At 47.1% G+C, this 16921-nt stretch overlaps 1 protein-coding gene across 1 annotated transcript; it reads right to left on the reverse strand.

Moving 5' to 3' along the window:
* Positions 1-14942: 14942 nt before the first annotated feature.
* On the reverse strand, positions 14943-16672 carry LBX1 (ladybird homeobox 1). Its single transcript, XM_084841995.1, has 2 exons — positions 16348-16672; positions 14943-15430 (listed from the first exon to the last, which is right to left on the reverse strand). Exons 1-2 carry the CDS (start codon positions 16670-16672, stop codon positions 14943-14945), a joined length of 813 nt encoding a protein of 270 aa, XP_084698121.1.
* Between the last annotated feature and the right edge of the window lie 249 nt (positions 16673-16921).

The raw sequence follows: 16921 nt of genomic DNA on the forward strand, positions 1-16921 counted from the left end.
GGAAGAGGACCTCTGTAATGATTACCAGATGCTGGGAACAGCCAGCAGAGGGGGTCCATCTCTGTTGCCATTCCTTGCTTGTGAGTCCGCAGGAGCAACTGGCTGGCCCTGTTGGAAACAGGATGCTGGGCTAGGTGGACCTTGATCTGACTTGGCAAGTCACCTCTTATATTTGTATGGAATTGACCCAAGCCTCAAGGGTCCAAAGGTTCTATATTACACTTGACCATGTCAAGACTGCTAGTGCATCTCAGGCTAGCATTAGGGCTCATATTTAATTTCTAAAATGAGAGGCAACCAAGCCTGGAAGTCCTTTCTCCTAACTCTAAATGTGCGGGATGTTAGTTATGGTTATGGATGGGTACTCTGCATATGCTCACTGGTATTCTGTTATTGTTCCATTCAGACATTCCAGGGCTGAGGCCAGATATTAAAAACAGGTTCCAGCACTAAGCCCTGGAAGGCCCTCACAAACCTTTTTTATTTCTGTATCCCACCTTTCCTTCAAAGAGCTCAAGCTGGCATACGCAGTTCTCCCCCTCCTTTTCTGTCCTCACAACAACCCTGTGTGGTAATTTAGGCTGAGAGTAACTGGCCCAAGAACACCCACTGAGCTTCATGACTTTGAGGACGGTTTTGAACCTGAGTCTCCCCAGCCCTAGCCCAACATTCTAACCAATGTGCTACACTGACTCTCCTTACTCTGAGCTCTTTGTAAAGCACTGAGATCTATCCATTGCCTGCATGTGTCCTTAGCTTGAACTGGAGCTTTGTAAAGTAAAGAAAACTTTTATCTTACCCTGGTTTGAGCCTAGTCCAGTCTGAGGTTATCACCACTCCAGTTGTGGTTCTCTCTGCATCCTTTTTTGTCATCTGGAATATTACTCCTTTACAACCAAAAAACAGTTGTTACTATACAAGTGAACATTCTTCACATAAGACTACAATACTGATGAAACACAACCCAGAAAAACATTAAAACTAGAGTGGGTCCTGTTTTTTGTTTGCAAGATCAAGCTGCATGATCTCAGTTAGTGTGCATGTTCTAAAGGAGAACTCACCAGATGTTTTTGATTTTCATGAATTCCTAGATGGGCACCTCTTCACTTCTATTTGAGTACATTACAGTTCAGTTGAAGTGGGTTATGTTTAGGGGAGTTCAGTGCTGACCTAATGGGCCTTTGGGCCCAATCCCGCTTGGAAATCTCTAACTCCAGAAGAATACTCCCATTAATTTCTCTGGCACAACATCAGGGAAAGTCATCTCAAGTCTGCTGCTGTTCTATGAAGTCGTTACAGCGGGAGGTTTTGCAGTGGCATAGATGGGAACTGATTACACAATGTTAATTTAAACATCTTCATCAGCATAACAATAGCTGTTCTAAGGCAGAATCTGAATGTAATCCAAGGCCTTCAGAGAGGCCTTTAATGGAGAATGCTGTTAAAGTCCTGTCTCCTCTTGATACTTGCATTTTCCAGATCCAAAGCCAATGGATAAGCAGAACACTTAACCAGTCAAATCTTTTGAAAAACCTTCAGGGCCTGATCCATAGTCTTCTTTCTCTCTAACCGTTTCAGAAACCCACAGAGTCTAGAAAACATCCCAGTGAAGTTTCTTATGATTCTGCAGAACATTGTACTTTATCACAGCAGATTCCAAAAGTAAATGCTACTTTAAAAATCTATGACTATATTCCATCATACCCCCCAAAAAAGAAAGTTGGTGTATTTGTTTCCTGTATGCTAAAATTTGAGAGACCTAACTTAAGAAGAATTAGACACAGGTTGTTGCCAGAATCTAAGGAAATAGCCCTTCTTCAATATGTTTCAGCCTCACCTAACCTGGTGTCTTCCAGATATGTTGGACTACAACTCCCAACATATCCAGTCAACATATCTGGAGGGCACCAGGTTGGGGAAGGCTAGCATAGGGGATACAATATTCAGTCTTGAAGTTAAAATTGCATGTTTGGGGTGCAGATTAGTTAACTGTCTCTTGACATAATATACATATATATGGGCTTTAGTTATAGTAAGGGAGAACAGTGTTTTTCTTAGATCTTGGACTTAATTTTAGAGATACCGTAATTCATTGGGCATTTGCTTATTGTTGATCCTGCCCAGTTATGGCATATCTCTACTTTTCTGAAGTTCAGAAGAAACAGAAGTCTCTATGGTGAGGTTATAGAGAAAAGAGAACCTGTGCAGTCTTACAGAATATGGACTGGAAGGGCTAGGTTTAAGGCCATCCTCTTCTACTGACTGTTTCTGTGGCCTTGGGCAAGACACTTTAACTATTGAAAACAAGACTGTAATGCAATCCACTCCACATTCTAATCCTGTTAAATATTAGCAGAGGTGGCCCCATGTGTCAGTTTTCATTAGCCTTTCAATAAGAATCCTGCTTGAGGTGGTGTGGATTGTGGCTTGAGCCACTGAAAATATACCAACAGGTATTCCTCCATCTTCAACAGAAGGGGGGGGGGGAGAAATTACACACACCTGAAAAAAAAGTGAGGATGAAAGATAAATGAAGAGCAGCCCATAATTCATACTAATAATGCTAAACAACACAAATAAGATTATCATTTACAATAGCTTCAGTGGACAAAGAAATGTGCAACTTATCCTCCTGGAGAAAAAGAAATTGCACTACACAGTTCCTATGGACCACTGAGATCTTTGGTGAACATCATCACAGCAATGGGTTAGTTCCTTCATAGCAGATTAAAAGGCAGAATTTTTAATCACAAATGTCCCCTGGGAAAGGGATATTCCATGCTGAAGGTGCTGTTGTAACAATCACTTTATGTTTCCTGGTTGTTTTTCAAAGGAGAGTTGAAATAAACTTTTGTGTCTGCTCATTTTCCAAACATGAATAGCATTACTGTTTGAATAAACTTCTCAAACAGTTGATCAGCTGGAATCCAGACAAGTTGACTTCCTGGTGTCCAATTTGTGCTAAGCACATGTACATTTTTTTAGAACACCATTCCCCAACTTGGCCCAGTCCAGATGCATTGGATTACAACTCCCATCATCCCCAGACAGCATGATCAATGGCTGGCCTGCTAGTGTGATGGGGTGGTAGTCCTAATGCATCTGGATAGCACTTGGTTGGGGAAGGCCATTACGGAATGAGCAGATGCCTAAAATCCAATAATCCACTGAAACAGGAGTCACCTGCTTTCCTCCAAGTTAGCTTATTTAGCATCATTGTATAAGGGTGCAGCCCTATGCCTGTTTAGACAGAAAAAAGTCCAATAGCTCCCAGCATTCCCCAGCCAGCATGTCTGGTTGGGGAATGCTGGGAGTTGTAGGACTTTTTCCTGTCTAAACAGGCATAAGATTGTACCCTCAGTCAGCATAAACACACCAGAAACCCACCCAAATGCCCTCAGACCCACAAGGCTTTTTCCCACTGACCAGAAATACTTAGCATTAACCCCATGAACATCAGCACTGCATTCACCAGCACTGCATCTCCCCTATGGCTCCCCATAAAACTCCATCAGCTGGATTTCTGACAGTCATGAGACTGTTGTGAGCCCAGGAGCACTCACAAAATAAACGTTGGCAGCTCCTCCTGCACTCTGGCTTTGGATGTGGCCCTTAATTGTGTAGATGCACTTAGACAAACAGACTTTGGGATCAGTTCCGGCTCTCTCCTTTCCGCCATTGCTAGTCGTTGCACTGCAAGCTGAGCTTCAAGGGTCTAGAGGCCTGCAGAGGTGGGATTTCCAAGCCAGAATCACGTACCTCCCTCGAATCCCTTTGCTTCTGTTTCTTGCTCAACCCGCTCCTGAATGAGGATTAAGTACTGGCTTGTTCATGATCAGGCCACGTTTTGATATTGATGTCAAGGAACTCCGGATTTCTTTCAGCCAACGAAATCTTCTTTGTCATGAGTTTGACATGGAGAAGTTCCCTCAGCAACATTAGTCCTGGAAGTCGGACAACCAGCTCCTGACTTCAGTGAAGGTTGGTGGCTCCAATTTCGGTGGGGCTCTAAATCCATTCTGGGTGCCAGTCAGAACCAGCCCGAATTCTGACGGAGCTATCCAAGGTGCTGAAACTATTTGGGGGTGGGGTTCGGCACCTTGGATAGCTCCTTTAGAGTTCTGGCTGGTTCTCACTGAAACCCAGTATAGATTCACAGCCCCACCGAAATCGGAGTCATCAGCCTCCATTGCCTGACTTTGAAGGGCGCTCTTGCGCCTTTGATAAATGCCTGTGACACAGGCACGGCTTCTTCTCTAGTCATGGCAGAACTACAGAGGGGAGAAGCCTCATCTGCCGGACTTTCCTTCGCTGCAGCTCCAGGAAGCTCTCAAAGGCACAGAAGCCTTGTTTGGATCAAGAGTTGACACCCACGCACCTGGAAGTAGGGTTGTCATCTCTTTTGTGACCCTGATCCTGTGCCTCGAATAGCAGGCTGGCAACACACTGAAATGTAGTCCGAGAAGCTTTTTCCTGGCTTGACTGGAGATTTAGCGATGGGGAAATGTGCCCCGATTTTATTTCTTAGTTTCAGATTACTATTACAGGTACAGGATGAGGGCCAGCCTAAAATGTGAACCAGGACTGAGGCATTTGTGGATGGTGGAAGATTTGCTTCGTGATGATTCCTGGAAATTCGCTAATAAATGAAGAGCGGATTCGAGGCATTGCGCGTGCGTGCGTGCGGGGGTGATCATTAGATGCTTCAGATAAATTCTGCTGAGGATTGACAACTGATGCAATGCTTTTAGAAGAACAAATACCTTGCTTTTAAGCAGCTTACTTATTCATTAAGCGATTAAAATACTAGAGGATCTAGTGGCCAAGATAACGATTGAGGGACTAAATATAACACAGACAACTCAAGTGTCCTCCCGGAAAATCGTCGTTACACTCATTACTTATTATAAGTGTACCGAGATATAGAGATTATTTACAATAATCAGACAGCTCCGATTAAAATCCCAGGATGATGATTATTATTAACCAGTTAATCGTAGGAATGTTCGCTCGCTGTTTCCACACAATTGCGAGAAAAATTCGTTAGGCAACTGCAAATATTCCAGTAAGACAAGATCACGTTCTACTCTGGTTTAATGCCATGTAGTCCTTGTTTATCTTTATTTAAAAAAACCGGCACAGCTCTCTTCTCTCTCAGGTTTTCCTACCCTCGGGCCTCCCGCAAAGACATTTCGCAGGAGACCAATTTCCGTACTCGAAAATATGATCCCTCGAAATCAGTGGGACGTATTTCTAAATAAAGGTGTCGTAGGGTGGGGTCGCACCTGCTTTCCTGGACTCAGACCTTTGAAAAAGAAAAGCCACCACTGGTGTAAGGGTCGTTCTGGGCAGAAGTGTCTGGTGTCCAAGGTATCTGAACAGGTGAAAGTCAACCTCATTCTATGAGCCCCTGGAGCAGCCTTCCCCAATCTTGTGTCCTCCACATGTAGTTGGACTATAACTCCCATGAGCGCCAGACAGCATGACCAACGAGCAGAGATTATGGGAGTTGTAGCCTAAGAACATCTGGAGGGCACCAGGTTCCCCACTCCACCCCTGCCCTAGACCAGTCTTTTCCCACCTGATGACCTCCAGATGTGTTGGGCTACAACTCCTATCATCCCCATCTATCCTAGTCAATGGTCAAGAGGGATGAGAGTTGTAGTCCAACACATTTGGAGGGTGCCAGGTTGGCAAAAGCTGGCCTAGGACTTTCCTCTTCTCATGGAAGGGGCAAACCTTGGGCTGTATCAGTGCAGGCTCACAGACTTGGATGCTCCTCCCTACAAACAAACAAAATTCCCTCCAGATAAAAAACCAAATACCAGGAAGACGGTTCCAGTAAAGCCCAGCATGCTGGTTTTCTGTGGGTAGGGATCTTCTTTTTCTTCCCTGGGGGAGCATTCCATGATGTGAGCTCCCATCTGTAATCTGAAGTGGCACAGCCCAGACATAGGTTTACCACTGAGGACTAGGTCATCGTTTGGATTTCAGCCCCTCTTACATGATGTCACTGTTGGATACGGCTCCTGGGGCATTACTAGAGATTTTCAAGTGCTTAATAAACTGGTCTAGTCTCGCCTATTCTGTGTCCTTCCGATGTCTTTCTTCAGCCTGCCTCGGAATAGTCCTAAAGGAGGACTCCCAAGGCAGAGGAGATGTCATGCCTTAGCGAAAGGAGTGCTCAGAAGTCCCATGTTTCTGAGAAGGCTCTTGGGATTTCCTTGAAAAGTCGCCTCAAGACTCTGGTCGGATGCACACTTATTTTGCAAGCTGCCCTATTGAACTCAGTGGGGTGGGGCTTACTTCGGAGCAAACACGCATCGGATCGGATTTCAGGGCCTCAGTCTTGGCCCTTACGAACGGAAGCAACTTCCATGTAGATGTTTAGTGGGACTTACTTCTGAATAAACATGCATACATATGGATGGGCGCTAAGCACAGCCTCCAACTGATGGGGAATGCTGGTTATTCCAAACATGGAAGACCTCGAAGTTCATCCACTGGAAAACGATGTGAGTTTATCCATGGAAAGACAGCTGGGTCTATGATGATGATGATGGACTACTACTTTGATATTTAGCTCTGCATATTTGCAATATTTATTGTGTCGAGTAAGTCGGGTAACTCAGGCCCAATGTACATCAGAATCAACTGGTAATAATTTACGGAAAATGTACCACTTCAGGTTGAAGTCTGTATGCTGGATGCTGTTCTATGGAAAAGTATGTAGAAAAGTAACATTTCAGGTAGAAGGCTAAGCAGAACCTTTCTGTAAGACATGGTAGCTTTGTACATACGTGGAGATTTCGGCGGGTGAAGCGGGAAAGACAGGGGACGTCCAAACATGCCAACCTCTACGTTGGAGTGGTACAACCCACTGAGCCCAGGAAAAGCTTTATCTCTTGATTTCTGCTGCCGGTACAAACTGGGCTTGCTGATGTTTTACGCACGTGGTGGAAACACGCCTGAGAAAACACTGTCTCGCCCAAAACTACGCAGTAAAAGTCGGTGGCAAACGTGGGATCCGAACCCCTGTCTCCTGTCTCCATCATTATCTGCTGAACCAGTTTGGCTGGACCAAAAGGGCAAGCTTCCCAAGCCACGTGTTCTCTGCGTGAGGGAAGAGATGGACTGGGCTGATCCAGGATGACTTTTACCTGCCTGGTAAATTTCCCTGCGCGTGGACTCCCTCTCCAGACACAAAAGGCATTCCTGTATAGGCTCACATTTGCCCTGCGCGTCCAAAGCACAAACAACCAAGACCATCTATCAAAGAAGGGGAGAAGGCCAGGATTAAGGAGCCCTGAGTAACTTGATTCTCTCTCAATCTACTCTTGTAGCCCAAATAGCAACAGCAGGCACGCCAAATATCTGCATCTCAAAAAATGATACCTTTGATATAATGAAACAGATGTAAGACGTTATGCAGTGGAACCTGTGCATCTGCTTGAAGGCATCAGCTCTTGGGGAGAGAGGTCGGGGGCCAGGATTATGTAACTATCAGAAGGAAGTGTCCAATATTGGCCATTAGGACCCGTTTGGAATTGCACCCCGCATGCGCACGGGCATGGGCGTCGTGCTGCCGAGGCTGGTGGCTCTTCTTTCAGTGGGGGAGGGGGGTGAATCTGCTCTGGGTTTCAGTCAGAACCAGTCAGAACTCTAAAGGAGCTATCCAAAGTGTTTAACCCATTTGAAGGATAGGGTTCAGCACCTTGGGTAGCCCCTTTAGAGTTCTAACCGAAACCCAGAGCGGATTCACGCCCGCCCCTCCCCCAAAGAGGAGCCACCAGCCTCCGCTGGTCCTGTGTGTACCTTATGCGTATTGTCTAGGTTTCTAAATACTACTGCAAGTCTCTGTAGCACAGTCTTTTGATGGCTTTTGGTGGTGCGATACAAGTATTCTGTGCTGAAATATGTGTATGCAGTGGAATGGGAGGGGCTCGGGGTCGGTGCGACATCATTGTGCGAGTGATGTGGTGTTTCTTTCTTACGTGTGCATGTGTTGTAGTGTTGTGTAGATACCGTGGTATGTGCTTTATCGCAGGAGGGTAATAGTGTATGGTAACACGGGTTTGCAACTATGTGCACCCCTCGTGATGCTGCTACAAAGATGCATATCTGAAAGTGTGTGTGTGTGTGTGTGTGTATGCGCAAGACACACACACACAGAGGGAGAGGAGGAGGGAAGGAAGGAACGAGGGGGATGCAAACCCAACAAGTCGGATATGCAGAGTGCATGTCTATTCGTTTGTAGCTGTGGATGTACATTTAAACCGCAGGGGGACATATCATCACAATCGCATACAAGTTTATTCAGAAGTAAGCTCCACTGGGTTCAGCTGGAATTATTACTAGCTCCGCATCCATAGGATTGCAGCCGTGAAGGAAATCCTAAGTATGTTAACTAGTTATCTCCGAAGTAAATTCTGGGTTACTCCCACATAAAACCTGCGTAATAGGCTATAGAGCAACAGTCCTATACAGTAACGGTCCTATACCCACGTACCTGGGAGTAAGTCCCACTGAATTCAGTGAGACTTACTTCTGAGTAGCCATGTATAGGACTGTACTGTTAGTGTCTTTAGTACTGATCGGACTGCCTTCATATGAATTAAGAGGTGTGTGATTTAGTGCGTGTGTGTGTGTGTGTGAGAGAGAGAGAGAGAGAGAGAGAGAAGGCAACCAAAACAGGAACGAGAAGAGATGCGACTTCAGCCTCAACCCCAGAATCCGAATGAGGGAAGGGGGGAGAAGAAGAAGAAGAAGAAGAAGAAGAAGAAGAAGAAGAAGAAAGAGAGGGGCGGGGAGAGAAGCGCCTTCCCTTTCAACAGGGACTCATGCATCAAACTTCAATTTTCCGGACGATTGAATTAGTGATTTTTTTTTCCTCCTGAACTAAAATACACTTAAGTCTTTGGGATTAATTACCACGTTCTGGTCTCTCAGACGGTAGTATTAGTTATCGTTGCCACGTCTGACATCAACCCTGACACCTCATAAAATAAGGAACTGAATCTCACTGACTCAACCGTCTCCCTCAGCCCCGCCAGGAAGGGGGGGGGGGTCCTTGCCGTTACCTCAGGGAGCCCAGTGGGAAGCCAACCAACAAAGGCGAGCCTTCGAGATAGCGCGCGGGGGGGGGGGGGATTTCGGGTCTTCCCTCGGCTCCCCAAAATGTAGAAAAGGTGGGAGGTGGGTAGGAATGGCCCGAAGTGAACGCTGGTGGGGGGGGGGGCGCCAAATCGCCTCGCTTTTCTCCGAAAGGCAACCAAGGCCGCCCGGGGATGAGACCCGCACATTTCCGGGAACAGGAGGGGATTGGACAGTGTCAGCGAAACACAGGGGGATTTCCGGCAAACGATTTTCGCGGGTGTCCACACGTGCATCCCCCGCCGAGTTTAAAGTACCTGGCAAAATAGATTAGGGGATTCCTGGGAGACACGCGATCCACACGTTGGATAGGGAAGGGAGCCAGAATAAAGCGGGGCGGGGGAGGTCCGGGCGGGGGGAGGCAGCCTTTGTTTGACCGCCTCTCCGTGCGCCTCGGGGCACGCCCGAAGCTCGGTCGGATTCGCACCCGCCACCCTCGAGGCGGGAGCGCAATCCTGGACCCGGCTTAGAGGAGCGCACGTGCTGGTGGCGAACAACACCCAGCGCGGATTCCGCTGGCTGAGCACGCGCTCCCAACACGGAACCGGCAGCTAATCTAGCGAGTCCTACAAGCGCAAATGACCCCAGCCCGCCGCTTCGCCGAGCGCCCAGACGCGAGGGGGAAAACACGCACAGCAGTTCCAGATGACACTCGCCAAACAGGCCTTCCTGGCCCTCCGCACGCCAGGGCTCAGGCCAGGCCAGGCGGCCCTAAAGAGAGAAAACCTGGGAGGGGCGGGGGGGGACTGAACTGGCAACAGTTAGGAGAGTCACGGCTCAGCTACTGTGGTCTATAAACTTCAGTGAAATCACACGGGGGTCAGTAGCATAGGAGTCACCCCCCTTATTTCTGAGGGAGGGAGGGAGGTCCCTGTAACACAATTAGCCCTCTGGAATTAATTTTAGAAATTCTTATTTGTCCTGCAAAAATAGACAAAAGAGAAAGTTGTTCCTGGTCAGGCAACATTTCATCATATGAAGACTTTTGTGTAACTTTAAGGATACCATCGTTTGCACTCTTGGGCTTGAGCAATGTAGGACTTAACTTCTGAGTTAAGAGGCCTATGTGGGATCCGGCTGCAAGGCGGGAACCCTAAGCATCTTAAACTGGAAATAAGCACCATTGACTGACTTATCTTAAGGTTTAGGGTCCTGGTGTAAAACTTGCTGGATTTCCAGGATGTAGCTCCAGTAAAAGGTGTCCTCTCAATGGCTCTGTTTTGTGGGCTCAGTGGGGGTCCCTGCTGTGTGATCGTCTCCTAGATAATTATTCAGAAGTAAGGCTAACTTATTTCAGTGAGAATAGGGGCGCAGCCTACCACTCCCAGGCCCCACTGCGAATATTCTCTCTCATTTCTAAGAATCTTGCCCGTCCCGACTCTACGTTTTTTAATAGGGGATCTCGATTTTGGCTGGGGCTTTTGGGGAGGGGTGGGTTTGCACTGTTTCTAAGACTGCAATGGCACGAGATGTATTCGTGCTAGGAGGAAAAGTGAGTGGGACTCCTCTTTAGTCAGGGTCCCACTCTTTTCAATCACAGAATAGTCAGTTAGACTACACGAGTCCTTTTAAATACGTATATACAACATCATATGGTTGGGTTAAAAATGCCAGGTCGCCCCCGCCCCCGCTGTCCCTCTTTTGGCGAGAGATAAAAGTCTCCCTTGCTCGGGGCTTTGTGTCGAGTGGTGATTTCATCAAATGTCCACTCAGCTTTGGCACGTCTGTGTGTCAAGATGTCTCTTGTTTCGCCTGAAACACCCCTTTTCACAAATCTCCGTCTGTCTCGGAAAATATATAACCCATCAACTTCAAGTTGGGGCTACCGGAGAGAGATACAATATACCCCGAGATGGAAACACGCATTGTTTGGGGCTTTTTCTCCACCACCACCCCTCCCCCGCCTTGTCTGGTTATAATTTTCCTGGTTTGTTTGGTTAGTCTGGAGTCAACTGTAAGAAGATCAGAGAACCCACCCAGGGCTGTTTCGATTCTAATGGGAGAGCTTGATTAGGAGCCGCATCAGTTTAAAGCCTACACGTCTTTAACCATCACCACCCTTTGAGAAACACAACGCAGCGTGAAAAACCGTCGTATACAGAAAGAAGATAAATCCCCTCTTGTAATCGTAGGTTATCTAAGGCTCTTCTTCCGTCTAGGGTGGAAAAGCAGTCTCAAGAAGGAGCCGGCGACCCCCCCCCCTTCCCTAAACGCTTGAGGTGGGAAAATAGGTCCCAGTCCCAAGATGAACGCAAAGGGGCTTCCGAGGATCGTGTGTCCCTCTTTGAAATGTTGTTGACAAACCGCGCAAACGACCGGCAGGCAACAATCCCGGCCACGTCTTTGTGGACCAGCCAAATTGACACGCTGCAAACCTGAGCAAAAAAAAAAAAGGGGGGGGGGCTCTGCTTGTCGAAGCCACGTGTGGCAAACTTCCGTGGGGTTGCTCCTAGCTCCATCCATCTCTTGTGTTTGCACACGGGAGTCAATAGCTCAAAAGTCCAAATGAACTCCAGCTCTGTTCTCCTCACACCCACCTCCTCTCCTTTCCTTTTTTTTTTTTTTTAAAGGAAACAAAACAAAAACACATTTCTTCCTTACGTTGAAGTGTAGCGTTTTTGCAGCCTCATTAAATCCATTTGAAGACAAAAGAATAAAAGCGGAGGGGGGGGGAGAAGAGAAAGAGAATCTGGAGGGGGAGGAGAGGGAAAGAATAGATAAGGAAAACAAATAAAGCCCTTTAACTAGATCTTCACATAAATGTCACAGTTTCTCAGCCTTTACGATTTGCCTGCTTAGCATAAAAACACTTAAGGACAAGATTGAAGGCTTTGCGTGATATCTGGACAGAAGTCAAACAAATCCATTGCAAACAGACCCCCACCTCCCATTAAAAGAAAGGGGGGAGAGAAGAGAGAGAGAGAAAGACAAGTGCTCTCCCAAATAATACTAAAGAAAGTGCCTTTCATTGTAATTCATAGACTTGTTCCAAATGCCAAGAGAGAAAGGAGAAGAATGGGAGCCCCGTCTAAAGGCACAGATGCCCCAGTGTAGGGGGTGGGGGAGAGTTGATGGAGGTGGGGGGCGGAGGAGGGAGAAAGAGAGCTCCACTCCCATTATTGTGGAGTTAAATAGTGGAAGGGAGGGTTAACCTAATCCATCAAATTGTCTGGAAATTGTGAGGAAAATTCAAAAACCATATGGTCTCCAAGCGGTTTGGTCCTTTTTGCGACGGAGGCGCACGCTTGTTTCAGCATGGCGAGCCGCAGGAGGCAGACCATGCCCCATTGTCGCTTGTCACTTCACAGAAGAGGCCTCATTTGTCCCCAGTTTTCATGCTTTACGCTAAAAATTACAACGCCATCCATTTTCAAAGGGGAGAAAGATTGATTTCGCCTCAGAGAAACTGGCCCCCCAAACACCCCTCCTGCCCCCCCGCCCCACTCCAAGCCGTGCTGTCCCCCTTCTCCTACTTGGAACCCAGTTCTTTCTCTACCCCGCCCCCCACCCCCACTTTCACTTGGCCGCTATGTTGACCAGATTTGTGTTTCTCACATAAATTTTGCCAAGAATAGGGAAACACACGTTGGTGGGTCAAAAAGGCAGAGCGCCTGATTATTGGGAGGGGAGATATACATTTAGAAGAACATAAAGAAGGGGTGTAAATTAAATTAGTACTGGGTGGATAGTGATAATGAAGAAAGTAATATTTACCTGAAGTGGGGTGTGTTAGGGTTTTTATGTTTTCCTTGGGCAGTCCTGCGGAAAAATAAATCGTCGTTTTATGTATTTTGTGTACCTCCCTCCCTCCCTCCCCCCACCCCACCCCTACCTTCTAAAAAAAAAAAACACAAATGGTTTAATCGTATGTATTAATACTGGACGATTCCGCCAAGGTTTAACAATAGAAAACTTGATTTTAAAAGAAGAAATACGTTGTTAGTTGCCAACTGAGGGAGGGATGCGTGTGTGCCCGTACCATATTCCACAAGAAATGCCATTCTACTTACAAAACATGAACGCACTGCTACATAACCCTGGTTTAGGCTATACACATAACTATGCTTTCTATAGACTATATTACAGAACAGCAATATGTGTGTGGATACACATATAACATACACACAGAGACACACATTCTGTTTGATAAGGCCATTTTTTGTATCCAGAAATGTTTCAGAATTTGGTCTGTCTGTCTCTCTCCCTGTCACATACACACACACACACACACACACAGAGAGAGAGAGAGAGAGAGAGACCACTAACCTTAAGGCAATATTAATTGATGTAACAAACTGAAACAAAATACAGTTTTGCCTATCGGTTGATTTCTATGTATAGGGCTTTTTTTGGAATTCAGGTTTCTTGCTGATAATTAAGTCCCCCTCAAATACAGCCAGCTTGCTGTACCCACACCCTGCAGGTGAAAACAAACTCATTTGTAATATTCCTGAAGTGATGAAAGGAACTAATGAGGAACCATGAGCAAATGGGCTATCTAAGGATTTTCATTCCCAAAGAAAACCTTAAAAAGTATATATTAAAATTGTAAAGGTTTTATTGTATCGGAAAAAGACTTGTCTGTACAACTCTAAGAGACAGGATATAAAGTAACATTGTCCCTGTTGTAACTTAAATAAGCAGGCCTTAATATTTTTTTTTTTTTACATATCAAAGAAAAACATTTTTAAGTCTGTACATTTATATTTATAGCATTAATATTCCCAACTGTTGATGGCTGGATCTGTTCTTTATTATTATTAGCAGTAGTATTAGTTTTATTATTTCCGTAGCATGCAAAACAATTCTAAAAAAGAGTAAAAAATAAGTCTAGATTCTTTTCTTAAAACCACCTTCATATAAAAATATGAAAGGTAGCTTTTTTCTTTTCTTAATAAAAGCACAACAATAGCAGTAAATGGTAAAAATAGCTTTTAATTGGTAAAATGAGGCAGAAATCTCATTGGAGACGAAGTCCTAGGTGCTGGGGTGTGGGAAAAGGAAGTATATATTTTAAACTTGCAATAAGACCCATACCGCCCCCTCCCCCAGTATCCCAGAAAAATAAAATCGAATAATAAAGAATTAAACAGCCAACCCAATAAAATAACATTAAAAAAAGATCGTGCATATAGGAAACATGCAAAAAAAGGGGGGGACCAACTGCTAATCACAGTCTAACTTAAATCCCATATGGAGTGATTTTTAACCCCCCCCCAAAAAAAAAACCCTTCCAAAACAACTGCTAACAAAGCATGGAAGTAGTGGCATTTATTCCAAGGTTATGAGTTCTTTTATAAACAAACAAACAAAAAGTATATCGTCAATTTAAAAAAAATCAAACCCTCCAAAAATGAAAGTAGTTCCCAATAGATATGCTTAAATATTTATACAGAAGCTATCCATAATTGCACCGTTCCAAAAATGATAGCTACCTGGTTGGCAGCCATTGGGATATTGATTCTTACTTAAGAATAATTATTATTATCATTGTGATTTTATATTGCTTATTGCTTTCCTTGAAAAAAAAATCTGCCTTTATTGAGTTGCCAAGGAGGCTGAGTTCCAGTTCCCCTAAAGTCCGGCGTTTTTGCGGGAGCTGATGAGGAAGGCTCAGGAGGGACATTTCTCTCCTTGTGAATGTGTGGAAGGGAGCGCGAGGAAAGGCGGGGGGCGCGGGTGGGGGGAGAGATTTGTCAATTTCTTCGTTTGTTTTTGTTTGTGGGGCAAAAGAAGGGCGGGCGGAGAAGGGAGGAGGAAGAGGAGGAGGAAGCAACCACCGCCAACGCTCAGTCATCAACGTCAATTTCCACGTCTTCGTCTTCCGAGCAGTCCTTGCTACTGCCCGGCTGGTCCGTGAGAGGAGAGGCCGGGGACAGCTGGAGGTGGCCCCTGCCTTCCAGTCCATGTTTGGGGTGGTGGGTGGGCGAAAGGGAGCGGGACTTCGCTCTCCCTTCGGGGGTCGAATCCAGCTCGGCAATGGCTACAAGATCCACTTGGCTGTTGGGTCCCAGTTTCTTGGCAGACTCCACGTCTGCTTTCATCTCTTCCAGGTCCCGCTTGAGCTTGGCCCTGCGATTCTGAAACCACGTTATCACCTGGGCATTGGTCAGGCCCAGCTGCTGGGCTATCTGGTCTCGGTCAGCAGGGGACAAATATTTCTGATACAAAAAACGTTTTTCCAGCTCGTAGATCTGGTGGTTTGTAAAGGCTGTTCTAGACTTCCTCCTTTTCTTGGGAGTCTGTCTCTGGCCAAATATAGTCATCCCATCCCTTCCTGCAAATAGGCAGAATAAGGCTTTTCAGTCTCTCACAGTCACCCCACACACCGCGCGCCACGCACGCGGCCCACCTACCCGTGTCTCTCTCTCTCTCTCTCTCTCTCTCTCTCTCTCTCTCTCTGCCCTCCCCCCCAGCTGAGGGCAAAATAGTCGCAAATCTGCTGTGAGCCGTCCGACACCCCAAGACACCAACAGGCCCCAAACAAACCCTGGCCGTCCCCGCTCCTCTCCTCGCATTCCCTCAGGTGCACTTGATGGAGAGGTGCTTTCATATGGACCGAAACACGACAAAACAGCAGAGGTGTGTGTGTGTGTGTGTGTGTGTGCGCGCGCAGCACGCAGAGCGATTCGGATTCCTCAAGTCGGATTCTTTCGTTCCCCTCCCACAACGAAAGTAGGCCTAATTTTTTTCTCAGCATCTTCACGGCCACCGGGAGTTGATCACATTCGGGGAAATACAGAGAAATTTCGGGCTCGTGGGGGGGACCGACTGAGGGCAATAGTCACACTAGCTTTCACGCGTGGGTTGTTTAATCTATAAATATACGCGGTTTGGGGGAGGGGAGGTAAGGCGAGAAATTGTTTGTGGCATCTCCCCCCATTCCTCTAAAATAGCCCAAGGTGGAGTCTTGGACGGATGGATCGGCCCGCGCTGTGGCTTAGTTGGGAGCCCATCCGTGGTTGGGAGCCCATCCCCGAGAAACCGCCGCTCCCTTGATCCTCGTTTCCAAAGCCGGCAGGTGAAGTTCTCAGCTGATGCTCTCCACAAAAGCAACCATCTCTCCCCCCAACACACACACACGCCCCACACACTCACCACCAGCCAGAAGGAAGGCAGGCAGGCAGGCAGGCAGGCAGGCAGGAAGGAAGGAAGGGCAGCCAGCCAGCCAGCGAGCGCGCGGTGGGGTCTTACCTTCGGCCGCTTGCAAGACGCTGACCTCGAGCCCCTTGAAGGTCTTGCTCGCCAGCTCCTCGAGGGCGCAGAGAGGCGAGGTTTGCGAGAGCAGCGCCCGGCTGGAAAGGGGCAGGGCAGCCGGGGGGTGCTTCTCGGCGGCGGACAGCAGGTGGGCAGTCCCGCAGATGGTGTAACTTCTCCTCACCGAGGGCTTGTTGAGGATGTCCTCGATGCTGAAGGGCGTCAAGGGCTTGTTGGAGTTGGCCGGCGGAGGCAAGTGGTCCAGCGGGCTCCTCCGGCGCTCCTCCACCGAGGCCGCCTTGCCGTCGTCTTTGGAAGTCATGCTTGGCGGGTGTCGGGGATTCCTCTTCGCCTTCCCCACCGCAGCACCCCCCTGTCCCCCTCGCTCGCTCGCGCTTTGCCTCGTGCGACCCCCCTCTCTCTTTTCTGCAACCACCAACGCAGAAAACCAAAAATGAGGCGGGGTGGGGGTGGGGAGAGAGCCGACAAGAAAAGAAAAGAAAAGAAAAAGGTTGAAAAGCCAAGAACTTCAGGCCCTCAACTCCACCGGAAGGCAGGTCTGCGGGCCGTG

Source organism: Heloderma suspectum, chromosome 3, assembly GCF_057233095.1.
Source record: "Heloderma suspectum isolate Gila_16-S chromosome 3, 16-S_ref, whole genome shotgun sequence".
NCBI classification, from domain to species: domain Eukaryota; kingdom Metazoa; phylum Chordata; class Lepidosauria; order Squamata; family Helodermatidae; genus Heloderma; species Heloderma suspectum.

What these genes read in the sequence shown, in the direction of transcription:
- LBX1 (XM_084841995.1), bottom strand. Translation starts at nt 16,672, where the DNA reads ATGACTTCCAAAGACGACGGCAAGGCGGCCTCGGTGGAGGAGCGCCGG. An exon ending in CGTCTTGCAAGCGGCCGAAG is followed by an intron (nt 15,431 to 16,347) that starts GTAAGACCCCAC and finishes GCCTATTTGCAG; the next exon opens with GAAGGGATGGGATGACTATA.